Source organism: Myxine glutinosa, chromosome 7 (assembly GCF_964187855.1).
Source record: "Myxine glutinosa chromosome 7, kmMyxGlut1.1, whole genome shotgun sequence".
NCBI classification, from domain to species: domain Eukaryota; kingdom Metazoa; phylum Chordata; class Myxini; order Myxiniformes; family Myxinidae; genus Myxine; species Myxine glutinosa.
In genome coordinates, this window is record NC_136267.1 from 154,611,007 (window position 1) to 154,633,294 (window position 22,288).

General features: G+C 43.5%; 1 protein-coding gene across 2 annotated transcripts in view; it reads left to right on the forward strand.

Moving 5' to 3' along the window:
• Window positions 1-1,379, forward strand: part of LOC137430897 (cytoplasmic dynein 1 intermediate chain 1-like) — a 147,974-nt gene extending 146,595 nt beyond the window's left edge. For both annotated transcript variants that reach the window (XM_078782432.1, XM_078782433.1), the window contains exon 17: window positions 815-1,379. In XM_078782432.1, coding sequence (XP_078638558.1) covers window positions 815-931 — 117 coding nt within the window. In that variant the 3' untranslated portion in view covers window positions 932-1,379. The remainder of the gene's footprint in view (window positions 1-814) is intronic.
• Window positions 1,380-22,288: the final 20,909 nt, after the last annotated feature.

Consider the following 22,288-nt stretch of genomic DNA (forward strand, 5'->3'; position numbering starts at 1 on the left):
TTCTAGGTTGCGTTTTCCCCATTTCGCTCACATTGGTCTTTGCTTTGTGTCCCATTTCTGTTTCAGACCTGGTTTTCCATTTCTCCTCTTGCTGTGTTTGAGCTTCTGTTCAGCACTTATTGACCCACGACCCATTCCGTTGCTCTCATTCTTCACCATTACCAATATCCTTCTGTTGGATCCCTCTGTTGTCTCTCTCTACCCTACTGTTGGTGTATTTCCACATCTTTCCAGTATTTTCTGTTCTGTTATGTTCTGTTCCATTCTGTGTTTGAGGTGAAGCCTGGTGTTGACTTAGCGGTTAGGGTGCCAGCTTGGGATCCTAGGATCCTGGGTTTGAATCCCGGTCGATCGCTGAATTAACGCCAGGGGGGTCGACTCAGCCTGGCATCTTTCCGAGGTCGTTAAATTGAGTACTAGTTCAATGGTAATTAATTCCCTGTGTGTCGCAAAAAGGCGACTAACAGGGTTGGCGGCAGGAAGGGCATCCGGCCATAAATCATTGCTTCAAAAAGGGGACCATGGTGCCCGAAAAAGGCCAAACCCTGCTCTGTGGGGGGAAAATGGCCTCTAAAGGTGGTCTCTCTCCATTTTGTGTTTGAGGTCTTCCATGAGCTGTGATTTTGTATTCAAAAGAAGAAACATTTCCCAACCAATGGGGTGGGGAAGTCTAATTAGTCCACGCACCCACTCACACACACTCACAACAATTCTAAAATTCAATAACATCATGTTCAGACTATATTCAACAGACTATGTTCCACTGACCCCTTCTCCTCCAACCCACTCCCTCACCCTCCTCTCCCTCCCAAAGCAATTGGCCGCACCACGTCCCGATGAGTGGAACTGCTTTGCAAAGACACTGATGGAAATTCGAGCAAGTCGTGCGAATACTGACGAGGCATTCACCAAGCTCACCACAAAGACTTGATCACCATGGATAACATCAACGATGATGCCAGTGTCCTCCCTTTGCTCGTAATCTTGCTTTGTCATGTAATCGTAACCTGATGCAAAACACTGCATGCCAGATCGGGAAGACGCAGGTAACATGGCAGAATGTTTATTGTTAAATTACTTTATCGTTTATTAAAAGAGGTTGTTGATGATGAAAGTGAGATACCAGTGAGCAGGCTGCAGGGTGAAAAGGCCATTGAATTCCAGTGTTTAATGAACAAGTCATTGTCACAATATTAATGTCTAATTTTTTATTTTTATGCACCCTAATAAGGTTTAGTGGATGACTTATTTTGCAATAGGTGAGGTATGTGCTTTAATTCATATAATGGTTTATTTTTTGGCACATTTACCTGTGATAGACAACCTAAATCCAATGCTGTGTTTTAGTGACTTTCAATAAAATGAATGATGCAGAATGTAAAACAAACTTGTACTTTTGTGGTGAAACAGTATTGTGCTGTTTTCAGGCTTTTAATGGTGTAAATAATTTCAAGTGTTTGTGTGTTTCCTTGTAAGTTATTCTCTCGCGGCTATGTCCGTCCCTACGTCAAAAAATGAAGAAGAAGAACCTTTCTAACCAACAATGTTTAATTCTAAACGGTAATTCCAAAGGGTAATTGTAAGGAGGAATTCTAAAGGGTAATTCTAAAGGGTAATTCTAATGGGTAATTCTAAAGGGTAATTCTAATGGGTAATTCTAAAGGGTAATTCTAAAGGGTGATTCTAAAGGGTGATTCTAAAGGGTAATTCTAAAGGGTAATTTTAAAGGGTAATTCTAAAGGGTAATTTTAAAGGGTGATTCTAAAGGGTAATTTTAAAGGGTGATTCAAAGGGTAATTCTAAAGGGTGATTCAAAGGGTAATTCTAAAGGGTAATTTTAAAGGGTAATTCTAAAGGGTAATTTTAAAGGGTAATTCTAAAGGGTAATTCTAAAGGGTGATTCAAAGGGTAATTCTAATGGGTTCTAAAAGGATAATTCTAATGGGTTCTAAAAGGGTAATTCTAATGGGTTCTAAAAGGGTAGTTCTAATGGGTTCTAAAAGGGTCATTCTAATGGGTTCTAAAAGGGTAATTCTAATGGCTTCTAAAAGGGTGATTCTAGGGTTCTAAAAGGGTGATTCCAAAGGATTCGAAACAGTAATTTTCTAAAGGGTAATTAAAAGAAGGGTTAAGCGATTGGTTGCATGCATAAGTGTAGTGTACGTACATATAAATTAAAAATTCATTTTCTCAGCAAGCGTTGATCCGATTGGCACGGAATTTGGCATCAGAGGAGCGCCTCCTCCTATATAATTTTTTTGGTGATAATTATGATGTACATCACGTGGTGCAGACGCCATCTTGGTAAAACGTTGCACCTCTATATCTCTGAGACCGCTCAATGGACAAAATTTAAACGTGGTTCATTGTGAAGTACTCTCCAAGGGGAATACGATACCTTAATGATGATGTCATCGGTACCTTCATTATGATGTCAATTTTGACAAGTACAACCCTGGGTCCGATCAGTGTGAAATTTATTGTGTGATCTACGCAACAATTACAGTGGCTATAGAAAGTCTACACCCCCTTTCAAAACTTTCACCTTTTGTTGCCTTATAGCCTGGAATGAAAATGCATTGATTGAGACTTTTTCCACCTTTATTTACACACCATAACCCACAACTTCCAGGTGAAAAACAAATTCTACGAATTTTCGAAAATTAATCAAAAATACAAAACTATATGGTATTCATAGAATACTTTAGTGTAGCAGCAGAGCAAACCTGTTGTGCATTTTGTGATACAAGCACCAAATTTGGCACAAATGTACATTAATATGTTGCGAACATTTTCAGATATTGGGCCACTTGAAATTCTCTCTTTATGTCCGCCATATTGGATTTCAAAATGGCCGCCACTTGAAATCTACATTTGCTATTATCTCTGGACGTAATGCAGCTATTGACTTGATTCTGGTATCTAAATGTATGTTTTTGGGGGCAAGGAATCCAATGGTACCAATTTCAACTTAATATTATCTATCACAGTCTGTTATATAATTTTATTTGGAAATTATCTAGGCAAATATTGGATTCAACACAATACTTTGAAAAGAATGTCTTAGTTCTGTAAATGTCTTAGGTATAATACTGACATGCTACATGGTCTAGTATTTGAGGCTAGGTGTACTGGTATCTGAGGCTAGGTATATACCGGTACTGAAGATACGTGTACATAAACAGTGTCATGTTAACAAGTTCAGCATTGCCACAAGTACATGTATGTTGTTGACTCATCGTCATGTGCAGTCCCCTTCACACACACAGAGGGCTGTGCACTGAAGGGCAGCCTTTTTGCACTTGCAGCACCTCACACACCCTTTCTTGCACTTGCAAGAAACCAGCTCAATGCAGCTGTGAGCTGCCTCAGTTAGCCTGGTCCAGTAAGGTGTGTACTGTCCTTCTCCAGTCCTTGACCAACCCCAGTTGGTTGGTGGAGGGAGCTCTGGTGCTGGCAGCAGTATCTGACCCCACACATGTCCACCTTGATACACTGCCCTCTTGACATGTTCCTCCAGAGCTGCCTTCGTTGGAGGGATGAGCTGCACATTGTTCTTCCTTGCGAAGAGTTTCCTCCTGGCCTTGTCAATGTCTGTGCATTTGCTGGTTCGATCATACAACAGGATCACGAACCTCTCGATGATGCGCATTGCATCGTCTGGTATGTCACGAGGTGCAGAGGACAGCAGCAGCAGCGCCTCAGTGAGTTCTGGCAGTACCGTCCAGACTGCCCACGCAGTGTTCTTGCCATGTCTATGAAAACTAGACACAGTGTCGCATCCAGTTAGAGCGTGGAACATTGGCAGTGCACGAGCCTTCTCTCGTCCCAATCCAGCTGCTATTTCGTGTGCTGCTAGGTATCGGAAACTCTGGCCTGTTCCGAATGCCAGCCACAGTTTGTCTTCTGGTTGCAACTCCTGTGCCAGGGACACTGCCAGCACCACAACATACAACAGGATCACGAACTTCCACCAAACATCACCACTATCTGGTCTTCACCATAGCTCTCTGGCCACTTCCACTGTATCTGCTTGGCCAAAGCAAACAGTGGCTGATCAACGGTGACCACTGGTGTCTGTCCAGGATTCAGGTGTTCCACAGCATTCTTCACGACGTCCATTGAGTGCCGGATCATGGCCACTGTGTGGGCACTCTCCAGGAAGAGTGGAAGCAGCGACGTGGGGCAGATGACTCGAGCATCTGGTGGCTGTCGGCTGGCATGAAATGCAGCCCAAGATGTGTTGTCATTGTCCACTGTACCAGTGTTGTCTTCCAGGACTCGCTTTGCATTGCCTAGCCATTGGTATTCTTCATCAGTCTGCTGTTTGAAGTCTCCTCTGGTCAATGACGCCACTTTAGCAGCTGGGACAGGCGACTTCTTGATGCTGCTAGTGACAGGGGGTACATCAGTGTAGTAGTGCGGCAAGGGGGCGACTGTCTTGGACTGTGCATCCCCAGATCCTCCAACAATGACGATACTCCGATCCACTCCTTCACCAGTGTAAGAAGGATGTTGTATGAGGGAGATAGCGGTACCATGGAAGGAGTCCTTTGATGTTGTTGCACTGGGGTTGTGATCTATGTTGTCTACAGCGGCAGTTGTAAACACTTTGCCACGCATCTTCGGAGGGCAGACCACTTGTTCTCTGTGAAACTGTTGGCAGACACTGTTGCCCATCTGTGCTGAGAGCTGGAGCACTCTATCATAGGAGATGCTCAGGCCAAGGTGTGACAGTCTGTCGACCAATTCCTTCTTGCGTGTATGAGCATGCAGCATCATCCCTATGTATATTGGAAGTGGGGTCTCCTGTGCAACACTGTGCCTGACACTGGTGGATGATGTGGTGCCACGTGTTCGCATGTGTTTGATGCTGTTGAACTTCAGTATCTGAGCTGTGGCAATTGCTGCAGGGTTAGTGTCTGCCATCTGTTCCTTGATGCTGGGTCCCTCTAGGATCATACTGGCTAGGGCAAGCAGCAACGGTGGCACAGATTCTTCTTGACATACTTCAGGGAATCCTGTGAAGGGCTTGGCTTCTCCAAACATGTGACGGCGAACAATCTGTGCAGCATGGGCAAGATGGACTGCATCACTATCACTGTCCAGCTCGCAGGCTTTGGCAAGAGCAGCACCGACATCTTCAAATGCCATCAGGATGTCTCTCCCCTTGGTGTGTGCCCGCATGTCAGGAAACTGAGCCAACAGTCTCTGTTTCAGTCGTGTGGAGTGGACTCTCGTGTCGAGCTGGACTCCTAGCTGTTCCATTCTGGACTGATAGAGCTGGACAAGGTCAGCCAATCTGAATACTGGTGCCGTCTCCTCATCTTGTCTGGTTTCTTCAATGTAGAGGACGAGTTCAGCGAAGACAACTGCCGACATTGCTCGCTCTTGTTTTGTGTCCTGTGATCCTGTTGACTGGGCCTTTCTTGTGCGATTGTAAAGTCCTATCAAGCACCGTGGGTGATACTGGGCGTCCAACGCTATCATGTCCCCACCACTGAGACGGCCCAGCAGTTCTGTATCACCAAGAAGGGTTGCACAGGCACGCACCCGTTTGTCCATTTGGAATGTTGCAGCTTTCCGAAGACTGTCAGCCCCAGCAGGTTGTTCACAGAAGAAACAATTTTCTGGGACCTTCTTCTCTGTACTCGATGAGCGTGAATGTAACCTGGTGCGTTTGCATGCAGCTTGTTCCTCATCGCTCTCACATTCTTTCTTGAGTGCTCTCTTTTGTGCTCTCTGCAGTTTGGTGTTGTTGTACTGGATCCTGCATGTCTGATGATATTTTGCACCGTGTGCAACCATCGCAGCTTCAATGCCATGACCATCATCGAGTCTTTCCAGGTGAAATGATCCTGGAAGCTCTCCAAGTTCACTGAATTTGACCAAGTTCTCTGCGAGTGAACTGTACCCACTCCCAATGTCTTTTCTCTTTGATTGGTCAGGTTTGGTCAGTGTCTCCGTCTTGTCCTCTTGACATATAAGGCATAACTTCCAGTCAGTTGTGGTGAGGTGCTGTGATGTTGATGGTGAAGTTCGCTCAACATCAGCTAGTCTGAAGCTCTTGGACATGGTGGAACTGTCTTCTGAATCTGCAACGATACAATGATATAATGTTAACATTTTGTTATATATATAATAGAGGGGTTTCCTCCGCCATACTAATGGAGAGGAGGATAATTCCTCTATATCGTAGAGCATTTAGCTTGGCACACTTAGTTTTGTTTTGTGTTTTGTGGAATTAGTTTTGTGAGATTATGCCGGAATTAAATTTTCACCCATACCGGAGGCAAGAAGAGAAATAAAATCACATGAGATTCTTTAGTTAAAAAATATTCCCAAATTTATTGAATATTTACAAAACATTTGAATTCATAAATTCTTACAATATTTACACAGCCAAGATTTAAATATAAATCAGTCTAAACTCTTATTAGGTTGGACAGTACATTTTCCAGACATACCCCGTTCTGTTAATTACAGCCTTCGTGTTAAATTCAGAACATGTCAAAACTGTCAGTGTGGAATACACACTTCACTCAAAATACTACTTTATATAAAACATTTCTAATTTAAAGCCTTATAGTAAGAATTTCAGATAAACCCCAAAAAAGTAAGACCAGGTTGGCTATTAGACAACCTGCCTCTGTCGTGCCCACCAGACAAGTGGTTTTAGCCAGCACACATGTGTATCAGGTAAGCTTGTGCTGAGTACATCATACCTGAACAACTCAGTGAGGCAGAACACAGCAGTGCACACCAGGGTGACCCCTTCAGTGCATAAACCAATTAACCTGTCCACTGCAGGGCATATAGAAATGAAGTTATTTTCTGCATATAATAATAATATAAGTTCAGTTCTATATAACAATTTCTGTTATCACCACTACCACTACAACTACCACTACTACAAGCTTTGTCTGGAATTTTGTGGACTAACAGACAAACAGACATACAGACAAGCTGGGATCAAAACATTACCTCCTTCCACCATTGAGTGTAGAGGTAAACATCATGGAAATTATATCATGCCCTAGATTTAATTCATGCTTACCCGTGTATTTGCTTCACTGGTTCACAAGGTCTTTTGCATACATGTAATTCAGACTCTCGTCTTCATTGCTGACTACACAATGTTGTCTAGCTGAGCCCAGATTGTATGTAATTAACTCATTTATGTGGAGTCACAAGGTGATTTAAACACAGCCACACACAAAGAACACAGTTGATGTGGGTCAACACACATGCAGCCTCTCTACTCTTTTATTTGGGTCAGGGCTGTGATTAAAGACATGTAGTGGAGTCATGTTTGTAAACATTGTTAAAGACATGCTACAGTGCATTGTTAAGGAAACAAGACAGATGGAAGCCTATACAAGAAATTTCTGTACTCTAGAAACACAAAAGATGGCTTAAAGGGTCTAGGAAAAGGGGATTATGCATGTTTGGTATTTATTGACAATATGAATGTAATGTTACATAAAATATGCATATGAAAAACACAAATGAATGGGTCACTTTGTTTCCTAATGGGATATGAATTTATATTTTAGACTGCCAGTATATATGAGCTTGTCTGAGTTGTTACTAGTGATTTAGTATAGTTTATTTATTTATTTATATTTACAGAACTAAGACATTCTTTTCAAAGTATTGTGTTGAATCCAATATTTGCCTAGATAATTTCCAAATAAAATTATATAACAGACTGTGATAGATAATATTAAGTTGAAATTGGTACCATTGGATTCCTTGCCCCCAAAAACATACATTTAGATACCAGAATCAAGTCAATAGCTGCATTACGTCCAGAGATAATAGCAAATGTAGATTTCAAGTGGCGGCCATTTTGAAATCCAATATGGCGGACATAAAGAGAGAATTTCAAGTGGCCCAATATCTGAAAATGTTCGCAACATATTAATGTACATTTGTGCCAAATTTGGTGCTTGTATCACAAAATGCACAATTCTTTTGAATATTTGGGCTAAGCCGCCCCACTACTTACCCTGCGCAGTCAACTTGGTGTGAGCCAACTCTTCTGTTTTTTGAAGGGTTTTTTTCTTTGATCCAATATGGCTACCAGACCACGTGATCGACATCATAAATTTATACTCTCTAATATAATTGTTGCATAGATCACACTCAATAAATTTCACACTGATCAAATCCGGCATTGTACCTGTCGAATTATGACGTCATAATGAAGGCCCCAATGACGTCATCATTAACAACACTTATTCCCCATGGGGAGTACTTCACAATGAGCCATGTTTCATTTTTTTCCATGGAGTGATTTCAGAGATATAGAGGTGTCATATTTTTCCAAGATGGCGTCAGTACCAATTGACCTATGATGTCATAATTATGAATAAAAAAATTCTGCAGGCGGAGGCGCTCCTATGGTAAAATTTTGTGTCGTTCGGACCAACGGTTGCCGAGAAATTTTATTTTAACTATAAAAATGCGACTGTCGCCAAGATGCCTCCTTATATTCCCACAATGGGTAGATGCCATCGTTCACTGTCCTAAAAAGAAACAAGTTTGATTTAAATCCTTTCAGCTGTTCTCAAATACCACATTTTTACCCGACATGACAGTTTTACATCGATCAGTGAAGTGGTTTCAGAGAAGGGATTTTTTTTTTATATCGGCTTTCATGCTGATATGGCTGCCATACCACATGACATATGACCTTAAAAAATGTACACTCTGCATATGTATTAGTAGGGTCAATATACGAAAAAAACTCACCTAACTCCCAAAAAATTGATACAAAAGGTTTTTCAATGGATTCTGGTACCATTGGGCATGCTAAATAACATACTAAAAATCTAGTAACATCCAACTTCCGGAAAGGGGTCATTTTCAAGATGGCGTCCAAGATGGCCGCCGGGAGCTTAAAATGGCCATATCTCAATTATTATTCAACCTAGAAAGGTGGTTTTGGTGTCTAACCATAGGTTTTAGGGCCCAAGGAATCCAATTGAATCAATAAAATTACCATCAGTTAATTATTTATTGACAAGTCCAAGATGGCATCCCAAGGTGACATCCTGATCCACTAAAATGGCTCTGTCGAATAGTAGTCAACCTAGAGAGATTTTTTCAGTGTGTATACCTAGGTTTAAGGCACCCAGGGAATCATCAAAATTACTTAAATAAGCACAAAGTAATCAGGTAATCCAGTAAGCCAGGTTTACCAGCCCATGAGGCATTTGTTGTCTTATACAGTTAGTCGCTATTCATCGTCATCCTCCGACTCCTCTGGAAGAAACTTGTTATGTGGATTGTCACATTCTTCAAGTTGGCACGGTCCACAGGCAGTAGTACATGGTAGTCCATATTGTCTACAAGAGCAGCTACAAATTCGGGACTATCATCTGCCATCTCTGACACTATCATACGGTTAAGACATTTGTCTACAAGAAGATGGCCACGGAATGCTCTCTGAACCGATTTGCCTGTCATCATATGGGCTACGGCATTTCCACCAGAGACTACCTCTAGAATGTCCTTAAGTCCTGTGCCCTCCATCAGTGTACCAATCGCTCCTAGCAAATTCATAAACGTGTGAAAGCAGCCTAGCAGCAGGACAATGGATTTTAGGTGGCTGTCTGGTGGTGAATCCAGGATTATTTCTGTCGCCTTCCAATATAGGGGCTGGTCGAATGTAACTACTGGGGCAAGGTGGTGCTTGGACGCAAGACCAGAAAGGAACTCCAATGTTGACAGAATGCACGTCTTGTCCCCCGAGTACATGTCTATCATCGGTAGATACCTGACTGAAGACTGGCCTGGGTGTTTGTTTCCCTGATAAATAATGTGCATCATCCCCTGCCACCTGGTGTGGCCTGTTTGAAGTTGAACGACAACTCCCAAAGCAGATCAACCTTCATGTCACATTCAGTGAAACTCGGAAGTTCTGTGAATGTGATGTCTCGGCGAAGGTGTTTGGCAAAACGATGATCTATTATCGCAACCTTTGACTTCTCTACAACATTCAGTTCTGTTGTTTTGTGCCTAGGGATACTCTGGTCTGTCTTCTGTCCACATAACAAGTTTCTTCCAGAGGAGTCGGAGGATGACGATGAATAGCGACTAACTGTATAAGACAACAAATGCCTAATGGGCTGGTAAACCTGGCTTACTGGTTTACCTGATTACTTTGTGTTTATTTAAGTAATTTTGATGATTTCGTGGGTGCCTTAAACCTAGGTATACACACTGAAAAAATCTCTCTAGGTTGACTGCTATTCGACAGAGCCATTTTAGTGGATCAGGATGTCACCTTGGGATGCCATCTTGGACTTGTCAATAAATAATTAACTGATGGTAATTTTATTGATTCAATTGGATTCCTTGGGCCCTAAAACCTAGGGTTAGACACCAAAACCACCTTTCTAGGTTGAATAATAATTGAGATATGGCCATTTTAAGCTCCCGGCGGCCATCTTGGACGCCATCTTGAAAATGACCCCTTTCCGCAAGTCAGATGTTGCTAGATTTTTAGTATGTTATTTAGCATGCCCAATGGTACCAGAATCCATTGAAAAACCTTTTGTATCAATTTTTTGGGGGTTCAACCATATATTGACCCCTCTACTTCTTCTTCTTCAAATAAAATTATTAACACCCTCTTAATTAACCATCTTAATTACGTTTAGACTACTGAGACCCCTCAGACCTTTGACGACCCTTTAATTCTCCCAAGACCCTTAATATCACCAAGACCCCTGAAGACCCAAAATACCCTTAAAGACCCAAAATATCCTGAAGACCCCAAAGGCCCGAAGACCCAAAACACTCCAAAGACCCAAAATACCCTTGAAGGCCCCGAGGCTCAAAAAGACCCTGAAGACCCAAATTGACCCGAAGAGCCAAAAGACCCAGAAGACGAAAACACCCCGAAGACCCAAAACACCCCGAAGACCCAAAACACCCCAAAGACCCAAAATACCCCGAAGACCCAAAAGACACCTAAGACCCAAAACACAATGAAGACCCAAAACACAATGAAGACCCAAAACACCCTGAATACCACAAAGACCCTTGAAGACCACAAAGACCCTGAAGACCCTGAAGACCCAAAACACCCCAAAGACCCAAAATACCCTTGAAGGCCATGAGGCTAAAAAAGACCCTGAAGACCCAAATGGACCTGAAGACCCAAAGTACCCCGAAAATCCAAAGGACCCCGAAGACCCAAAGGACCTCGAAGACCCAAAACACCCCGAATACCCAAAACACCCCAAATAACCAAAAGACCCAGAGACTCAAAAGACCCCAAACACCCAAAACACCCTGAAGAACCAAAACACCCTGAAGACCACAAATATCTTTGAAAACCCCAAAGACTCCAAATACCCAAAACATCCCAAAGACCCAAAATACCCTTAAAGGCCCAGAGGATGCTGAATACCCAAAAGACCCAAAACACCCTGAAGACCCAAAACACACTGAAGACCCAAAACACCCTGAAGACCCAAAACACTCCGAAGAACCAAAATACCCAGAAGACCCAAAACACCTTTAAAGGCCCAGCGGATGCCGAAGACCCAAAAGACCCCAAAGACCCAAACACCCTGAAGACCTTTAAATACCATTAAGACCCAAAAGACCCTTAAATACCCAGAGGAAACAACAGACCCGTAACACCCAAAAGGCCTTAAAGACACCAAAGACCCAAAAAACCCCGAATACTCCAAAGACCCAAAATATCCTTAAAGGCCCAGAGGATCCAAAAGACCTTGAAGACCCAAAACACCATGAAAACCCAAAAGACACCAAAATGGTCAAAGATGCCTATCCCTCTTAAAGACGTGTGGTGAGGCACACGGAGCGCGCCGAGTCACGCTAGTTTGATCAATAAAGCTGTTGCTTTGATCCTGTGTGCTGGTTTGATCGTTCCAACTGGGTTTTAAAGGGTAATTCTAATGGATGTCGTTCGTTTCTAGGCTTTTGTCATATTACTTCATATTAAAAATGCCAAACTGAACTACCTTCGGACACTCGATTTTTTTTTCAAAACAATGATATATTTTGCAAGAATAGGCCTTTGATTGGAATTGGCTTATGGGGTCGAGTTTTGTTTTGATTTGCTGCACTTGACTCCTTTGGACATCCTGGTAGTGCAATCGCCACAACGATATCGGTTATTTCCACAAGATGGCGCTGAGATTTCACTTGCTGTCTTTCCAGGCTTACCTGCCAGAAGATAGTGATTCCAAAAATGGGTATTACACAAATTAACAAGCTTAAAAAGTCCATAAGACATTCAAGAGCCCAATATATATATATATATATATATATATATATATATATTTGTATATATACCCCGTATATATGCACACACATATAGCCCCGACCTAAATCCAATTGAAAATCTTTGGCATGACGAAGATTCATCAACGCTCCCCACACAACTTGACTGAGCTTGAATAGTTTTGTTCAGAAGAATGGGCAAATATTGTCCAATCAAAGTATGCAAGGTTGGTAGAGACCTATCCCAACGGACTCACAGCTGTAATTGCTGTCAAAGGTGCTTCCACCAAGTATTAACTCACGTGGGTGGACACTTGTCCAACCAAGATATTCTAGTTTGATTGATAAAAGTGGAAAAAGTCTGATTTAATGCTTTTTAATTCCAGACTACAAGGCAATAAAAGGTGAAAATTTTGACAGGGGGTGGAGACATTCTATAGGTACTGTCTATATGTATATATAATCATAAATATATATCTACATACCCATATATATGTTGAAGACCCTCTTGTGAGCAGACCATTGGTGCTCCTATGATTTGCAGTGAGTGCCCAGAAATCATTGATGGAAAGAGAGTGGCAATTCTATCTGTGGGAAAATTGCATGCGAAGGTCAGGGTCGCCGAGGAAAGCTCAGATGGCAGAGCACTGGTATTTTTTTTTTTTGCAGAGTCGAGTCTCGTGTAAGAGTTAACACATTAAACATGAAAACATGCACAGACATATAAAACATACAATGAAGGGAGTGGGAGATGAGGGGGAGAGAGAGGAAAGCACATAAGCACAACAACAGTAGAGAACAGAGATGTTCGTAGATCTGTGGAAGAGAAAGGGTTGGGGGGTGGGGAGGGAGGGGTACACGGTGTAAAGCAAATGAACACTACTAGGAATTTCAGGAAAGCAGTCAGAGATTGAAAGAGGTGGATTTTGGGTGTTTCAAAAGGTTTTGGATTTGAAAAGATCCAGGTTTTGGATTGGGGAACATGCGAGATTGTGATGAACAGCTGTTTTAAAGACCTGGAGGGAGGAGTGGGATTGAAGAGATTAGGGGAGTTTGTTCCAGAGGCGGGAGAAAAGAGGAATGAAAGAGTGAAGGTGAGCAGAGAGTTTTGATTTTGGCAGTTTCACCAGAAGAGGGTTGCCGGCAGATCTTGTGCGACCTGTAGGAGTATTTGGAGGACAGAGCACAGACAGAGATGGGGGAGCTAGGCCGGAGAGGAGTTGGGGGCAGACAGAAAGACCACCTACCTACCTGCCTGCGGTGAGAGAGAGAAAGGCCATCAGAATCAGCTTCATCGCGGGAGTCACCAATGATTCTAAAAGCTTTGGATTCAACAGCGTGAAGCCGAGCTAGATGTGAGGCAGGAGCACCAGCCCAGAGGGGAGAGCAGTATTCCATCGATCTACGGATGAAAGCTTTGTATGTGGTGAGGAGCTCAGAAGTGCCCAGAAAGGACTTCGCACGTCCGAGGATGCCCAGTCGACGACTGGCTTTGGAGGCCACCTTGGAAATGTGGTTTTCCCATGAAAGATCATGGCTGATAGTGAGACCCAAAGGCTTGGGTAACAGAACTTCATCGAAAGGATTGTTGAGTAGATGGGAGGGTTTTACATATGGTCTTTTCAGAGAGATATAGTAAGAGTGTGAGATTTGTCAGGATTGAAAGACATGTTCCACTTGTTTGACCAGTTTGTGATTTTATCTAGGTCTGCGGAGAGTAAAGAGGCCGATCTGAGGGTTAGATATGGTGCGGTAGAGAGTGGAGTCATCAGCAAAGAGATAGAGAGGATTTTCCAAAGGGTCGGAGAGATCATTGATGAAGACCAGAAAAAGCACAGGGCCCAGAACACTGCCTTGGGGAACTCAGTATGGTTCACCAGAGGACCTGGGTTCGATTAGTTGTCTGGGTGTGTAATTTTCCCCACATATGTCAATGAATTACACACACACACACACACACACACACACACCAAGTCAATTGCCTGAAATTGAGGATTTTAGAAATTTCTCCTAAGTTGTTGACCTTTCTTCTTTTTCAGAATTGCATTGCTTTGTGGCTACTCAAAACATTTTCCCATTCTCTCTTAAACTCGAAGTTCACTTGTCCCGTTGCTTTACTCATTCTATTCCTCCTGTTATGTTAATCCTTCTTTTATTTCGATCTTTAATTTAATTTATTTTGCCTCACTTTGAGGATTTCCCCCTGGAGAACCACGTCCACTGTTGCCACTTCCATTGCTCCGGATGCGGGAGCCCTTATGGCGATGCTGCAGCCGAGCTTATCCCGCTGCTTAATTATTTTCATTGCAGTCAATGAAGTTACATTTTGGTCACATTGCTTAATCTTTTCTTCATTTTATATAATTGTCTGAACAGTAGAAAAAGAAGGAGCATAGCCTTGTATAAATTAAATATTTAAGACCCCTGGGTGACTGATGACCAAAATGAGCTTTAACTCCGAGGCGTACTTCGAACCTTGGCGGGATTGTCTTTGGCACATGTGGGAAAGGCCCAAAGCCTTATCTAATCGGACAGCCGACACTGGGTTAATCCGAACCCACAAACACAAATACAGGACAAGCAAAATCCACAATACTAGAATGAAATGCAAAATAAAGGATTTAATGAAAATAAATGCAAGAGACAAAAATGAAAGGCGAGGTAAAAACTATAATTCCGAATCGAGATGTCTCCACTCAGGCTCGAATACAAACAAGGGGAAAGATTAAATAAAAATAAATGATGTTCCTGCCGGCCGGCACTTAACTCTGGTCTCAACGAAGGGGATTGGCGTTCGTCGCCTCCAAACCACTGTGCGGGAAGCGCACCAACAAATGGCTCTGAAATCGTCCAGGCGTGAACAAGCAGCCCTTCCTCGCTTCCACCACCAAGCGAGACGTGGCTCTCTCCGCCCCCGAAGAGCACCACAGTCAACAACTCCCCCTCCTCCGATGTTGCAAATGGTCATCATAATCATCACTTTGAGATCTGGGAGGACTCTGATCCACCTTCTGAAACCCCCATATTGAGATAACAACCAACACACACATGCACGCTGGTCGCGTAACCTACTCCCCTGGGACGGAGAGGACCAGGAGCCGTGTCGAATAAGTGAGTTTCAAAGACAGTAAAGGCTGACCTGAGAACGGCACCTTTGATGGGATGAGATGGTGGACGGTATCGCACTGTTCGGCATACGTTTGGGTGGCCTGGCTCTGGTACTTGGTCAGACTTGTGAGCCCCATGCTGCCAGGTGGGACGGCCCGGGCTTTGACGGACCTCCTCATGGAGTGCACGGTGGCTTTGGTAGGGCATAGGGCTGTGCACATGGTGCCGAAGTCACGTGGATCGTCTGGTACGCAGCCTTGCCTGGGCGGCTGGCTGGATTTCTCGGATCTCGTCATGCTGGGAGCAAGGTCCCGGGATTTGATGAGGGGGCCTGAGATTTGGCAGACCTGAGTAAATAAAGATGAGGACCAGTGGTGGTGATGCATGCATGCATGCACATACAAACATACGTGCATGGGTGGTGATTTGCATGTACACATGCATGATTATGGTTTATACACGTTTGGATTTGGTTTTGCTTTTGCTTTGGCATTTTTTTTTAGCTCACCTGGAACGAAGTTCAGGGGAGCTTATGCGATGGCACGTTGTCAGTCCGTCAGCATGTCCGGCCGTCAGTCCGTCCGGCCATCAGTCCGTAAACACTTGAAACTTCTTCTCTGAAACCGCTGATGGGATTGCAACCAAATTTGGCACAAATTATATTTGTTGTGTTGTTACTAAAGTTTGTTCACGGCATTAAAAAATCGGGGTCTAAGGGGGTTCACCGGGGTCAAAGTGGATCCAGGTTTGACCCCCCAAAACCGGAATTTGCTTTTTCCTCTGAAACTACAAACACTATTTCGATCAAACTTGACCACAACCTTCATCACCCGTAATGTACCGAAGTTTGTTCACGGCATTAAAATGAAAGTCTAAGGGAGTCTCAGGGGGGGGGGGGTCAAAGTGGGTCCAGTTTTGACCCCCCAAAATAGGTATCTGCTTTTTTCTCATAACCTACACACACAATTTCGATGAAACTTGACCACAACCTTCACCACCCGTGATGTACCAAAGGTTGTTCACAGCATTCAAAAAATCTGCCCCTTTAGGTGTCTACGGGGGTTGCCCCCCAAAATAGGTATTTGCTTTCTTCTCAGAAACTACACACACGATTTCGATGAAACCTGACCACAACCTTCACCTCTTGTGATGTACCAAAAGTATGTTCATGGCATTAAAAAAAATCTGCCCCTTTACGGGTCTACGGGGGTGGGGGGGGGGGGGGGTTAACCACAACCTTAATCACCCATGATGTACCAATGTTTGTTCGAGGCATTCGAAAAATTGGGGTCTTAGGAGGTATATGGGGTTGGGGGTTGCCCCCCAAAATAGGTATGTTTTTCTTTGTTTGTTTAAAATCTTATGATTATATTAGTTAATTAGTATGAATCTACATGCTGCCCTGTCTTCTAGCGACCATTGAAATTGGTTTAAAATACCCTTAGTCAGTGCAGTTTCCTGTTTATTCTACCAGGTAAGCACCAGGGGTATTGCCCCTATGTTTTTTGTTTGTTTTGTGTGACATCATATGCTGTGTATTGTATGCATACTTTTTTTTTTTTAATGCCAAATATACACATATACATATTTTGCACATGTTGTATTGTATACACACATGGTATGCGTAACATGTTGTATAGTGCTATGTTATGTACACGCATCTTGTGAGTGACATATTGCACATATTTTGTCCGCCGACACACGCGCACGCACACACACACACACACACACACACACACACACACACACACACACACACACACACAATAATTTGATGACTGTCTAGCTGGAAATACATCAGTGGGAGGGACTGCTCTCTGCTGTGAAATGTTCTACCTGCTGTGAGACAGGGTTAAGTCTAAGTACCGATACTATTTATGGCTTACATCCACATGAGAATAGATGGCTAATTTTTCAACTCAGCTCGACTTTGTCCTAACTCTAGGATTGGAGACACCTTCATGTAAAAACTCTTTTTATTTATTGATGATGCAAGCCAAGTTGCTCACTGTCTTGGTGAAATTCAAAAATTGTCCCCTACTTTGATTAGCATCTAAAACACGAAATTCTGCACCAGCTACTTTGTGGACAATCCAATCCTGACCTTCTCGTCTACATGCTAACACTTCACTTAATTCAGTCGAATAGTTTAACTATATTGGCAGCACAGTCAGTGGACAAAATTGTGGATGCACAAATCGAAAACCACATGCAGACAGTCTTCAAAGCGTTTGGTAGCCTTTGGGTACATGCTCGGTCCCAACACAAGATCAAACTGGCCACTAAATGCAGAGTTTACTGGGCAGTTGTGCTCTCAGCGCTGCTACTTGTAAATGCCATTGTAACCGTGATGCTCTACAGATGTCGCATCAAAAAGCAACAGGGCTGGCCCCCAAGAAAGAATCACCAGATCACATGGATCGAAAGGAATCCAAATGTGGCGATGCAGCAACAAGCAAACGTGGCTTGCGTCGAGGCCAACCTCACTTCATCTCGATTGCAATAGCAGAATACGTGGTGTGAAAGACTGGCCATTGGTTCCCAAGCCTTGACTTGGTATACAAAAAAGTAGTGAACTGTCTCAGGGAAACCAAAAACTGTGAAATAGAGATATTTTCAAAGAACATCTAACAGCTCTGCACGTCTTGCATAAAGGGTGGCGAAAATCGACCAGAGTGGAACGGAGTGATTAAGAAAGGGATCAAGTCCATTATGAAAAGTACCAAAGACAGGTATCAGTGAGAACAGCACAGATACAGGAAAACATCGATCAGCCACTTGTGCTGTCTCGCGACATCTGTGGAAGGGCTTTCATTTCAAGACTTGGCCTTGACTTGATCACAACAAAGATATAAACGTACAGTCTACCTTGTCTTCTCCATTGGGGTCATTGTAAATTTGTAAAGCTGTCGATACACACACACACACACACACACACACACACACACACACACACACACACACACACACACACACACACACACACACACACACATATATATATATATATATATATATATATATATATATATATATATAGTTACTTTTTGGGGGGTAGGGATACTTTAGTCCAGGTAGATTTGTATAGGTAGGTGCTCCGAATGTCGTGTAGAAACCTTGATGTAATAAGTACTTGTGTAGACCGTGTGTTCGGATTAAGCTTGTATATTTGTCCCCATCGTGAGGGGGCGGGGCATGTTAACTAGCTTAGGGAATAAGGGTAAATTATCCCTTATATGTCGTTCCCACTGTGATTATCTCTTTTTCTCTTATGGCACCACATTAGACACTTAGAATCGCGCATTTAATGGCACTAATCTATATATATATAATTATAAAATTGAAATCTTGCGTGTTTGTATGTAACATTCGATTGGTCCGGGGGCGTGGCTTACCCCTTTGAGAGAGTAGTAATATCCACCATTTTATTAACTCGCATAGCTTTGAGGCCTGTTTTGTAGGCCCGTGGTGTCTTGCTCTCTCTCTCAGTTTTATTTCAAATCAAATTCGATATATCATTTCATTTTTCACAGTCGCTAATATAGTTTTAGACTCGGTTGAAAAAAAACGGGAAGAAAATCCGATGAAAGTTTCCGTTTATAGAACGAAATGAATTCTGAAAGGCTTGTATCTTCAAGGCCATTGAGTCTGTTTCACACCTTTATCTTCAATCTAAGTCGCCATCTGATTTCATTTTTATCGATGGTTTTAGACTCGGTAAAAGAAATAATTGAGAACATTCACGCATACACGGGAAATTGCAGAGATATATTTTAAAAATCGCGCCACGTTGATATACGAAAATACACCGCCTAAAATAACAGGCATACAGTATATATCTTCGTTATTTCATTCAACATTATTACCCGGAAGTAAAATATGTTTCAGGAAATTACCGAGAGATATTTCTTCGATTTTTTAAATTATTTATACTAGGGCATGCCCGTACTATATATATATCTAAAATTATATCCCCCCCCTCTATTTACATGAAATGGTTTGGTCCATTCGCAAAGCCAAAGCGAACGGCTTGCGAGTACGGTGACAATCCCCTCCCTCTATTTACATGAAATGGTTTGGTTCATTCGCAAAGCCAAAGCGAACGGCTTGCGAGTACGGTGACAATCCCCCCCCCCCCTCTATTTACATGAAATGGTTTGGTCCATTCGCAAAGCCAAAGCGAACGGCTTGCGAGTACGGTGACAATCCCCCCCCTCTATTTACATGAAATGGTTTGGTCCATTCGCAAAGCCAAAGCGAACGGCTTGCGGAGTTTGGTAAATAAATCGCCATAGCTCGGTAACTACTTCTCCGATTAATATGAAACCTTGAAAAGGCACATCCTCGGGTCCCCAGCAATATACCTGGCAAGTTTCAAGTATATCGGACCCGTGGTTGTCGAGAAACAGCGGTCACAGACAAACACACAGACACACACACACACAGAGATTACTGGAATTATAGATAGATGCGCATACACTTTAAATAGGTTTATTTGAAATCTTTAATTTTCACAATGTAATTTATTTGTCATTTGATGATCGGCAAAACGATAGCACAAACACAATACTATTTGCAGGAAGAATGTCGTATCAACCCTCCGACGGCGCTACGGACACGGACAACGAATCACACCTCACGTCTATGGACGCGAATAGCAACATCCGCACGAATCAGTCATCAATGATTTTCATTGACGCGCCTGGAGGCACAGGGAAGACGTTTCTTATTAACCTGATTCTCTCTAAAGTGAGAGCGAGTGGAGAAGTTGCCCTTGCGGTGGCCTCATCTGGCATAGCTGCTACCCTCATGCCTGGTGGAAGAACAGCGCACTCAAGGTTCCAAATCCCTCTGACACCGAGGGAAGATGGCGTATGCAACATCGATAAAAATTCCACTATCGCAGACCTCTTTCGAAGTCCAAAACTCATCGTGTGGGATGAGTGTCCTATGATCAGGAGAGAGAGTTTCGAGGCTGTGGATCGCACGTTGCGTGATGTATGTGACAAAGACGAGCCTTTTGGAGGGATCTTGACGATATGCTGTGGTGATTTCCGTCAACTTCTGCCCGTGGTGAAAAGAGGGTGTGATGCTGACGTTGAGAATGCGTGCATAAAGAAGTCCTACTTATGGCAGAGCTTTGGAATGTTTCACTTGAGAACTAATATGCGACTGACCGACGGAAGTGGGCAGTTTTCAAGATTTTTGCTCGACATCGGCAAGGATAGAATCGAGAAAAATGCAGATGATGAGATAGATTTGCCAGAGGATATACTGCTGACAGCGAGTGGGCTCGATGAGTGCATCGATACCATATATCCATCATTCGCCAATCCGATGGAGGTTTTTTCAGCAAAGTCTATATTAGTGCCCCTCAACGATATGATGCGAAACATCAATTCAAGATGCATCACAAGGTTCCCTGGTGCTAGCAAGGAGTATGCTGCGTTCAACAGTGTGACTGAGGGTACTGATGCGATGCACTTCCCAACGGAATTCCTAGATGCCGTTGAAGCCTCGGGATTGCCGCCGCACAACCTCGAGCTCAAAAAAGGATCCCCTATCATTTTGATGCGGAACTTGGACCCTCCGAAACTTTGCAACGGGACGCGCATGATTGTTGAGGACATGCTTCGAAATATTATAGTTGCGAGGATCATAAGTTCAACGTTTGAAGGCGAAACTGTAATGCTCCCTCGGATCCGACTAAATCTGTCGGAAGCTGAGGATATCCCTTTGCAGCGCTGCCAGTTCCCCATACAATCCTGCTTCGCAATGACGATCCATAAGGCGCAAGGGCAAACTATGGAGAATGTGCTGGTCTACCTGGAGAAACCGGTCTTCCAGCATGGTCAGCTGTATGTGGCGCTCAGTCGAGGGAAGAGGAAAGAGAACGTGTGAGTTTATGTAAATGGAGGATCGTCGACAAAGAACATCGTCATCAGAAGTGTCCTCTGACAACAAAATCGTGGTAGTCCACGGGTCGCGTGTTTTTTTCTATAAATAAATAAATAAATAAAAAACCTGATCGGAGATAAGGGCCGAAATCACGTGTCACAGGTAAGCGATTTAGAACGCTGGAGAGGTGAGCCTTATGGCTTGCTGGCCCAAATAATCTCCCTGATGATGTCCAGCGTTCGCTTTAGTTCTATTCTCATATCTATTCAAACTGACATTGACCCAACGGGTCATGGGTCGTCTAGTTAATAATAAAACTAACTGGAAACCCAGATGACACACTTCGGCTGATTACCACGACTGGAAAGGACGCATAGGACGAAAGATCCATGAAGACACGCCCCACGGAGCCATGATTGGCCAGAGCTCTTGATTGACAGGGAAGGATGAGTAAGAAGGGACTCGCTGATTGGTGAAGGAAAGGATGAGTAAGAAGCAACTCTCTGATTGGCGAAGCACGACCGATGACGTCAGAGAGCGGGCTGTAAAAATAGTTGGAGCGGTGGACATCTTCCTTCTCGTTTTTGGATGCCATAGCGATCGGTCGTGAGTGCTCCTCTCCTCCCCCCTTCTCGGTTTTGGGTCTGGCAATAACGGTTGTGTGCCGGCATCTTCTCCTTGTTACTCTGTTCGTAAGGCGTCGGGGCATTGGGGGTGAACATTCCCTCTTGCGCCTTTCGTTCCAAAAGCGATAGTGCACGGGGAGGATTGATCGCAAGCAGCCGTGTTCCGGCAGTGGGCTGGTGGACGTGTAGAGGCAAAAGGCAGAGCGGGGATGGAGAGTTGCGGTTTTACCGGCGCGGCTGGACGAGCAAGCTGCACGCCTGCAATTCGGGACGCACGGTGAGGCCTGCTACGTGGGAATGGGTGGTTCCCGCCAACGAGTGAGCGGAGTTTCCACCAACACCAGAGCCGTGTCGAGACTGCGCGCCCGGGGCCTGGAAGAGTTCAGCCA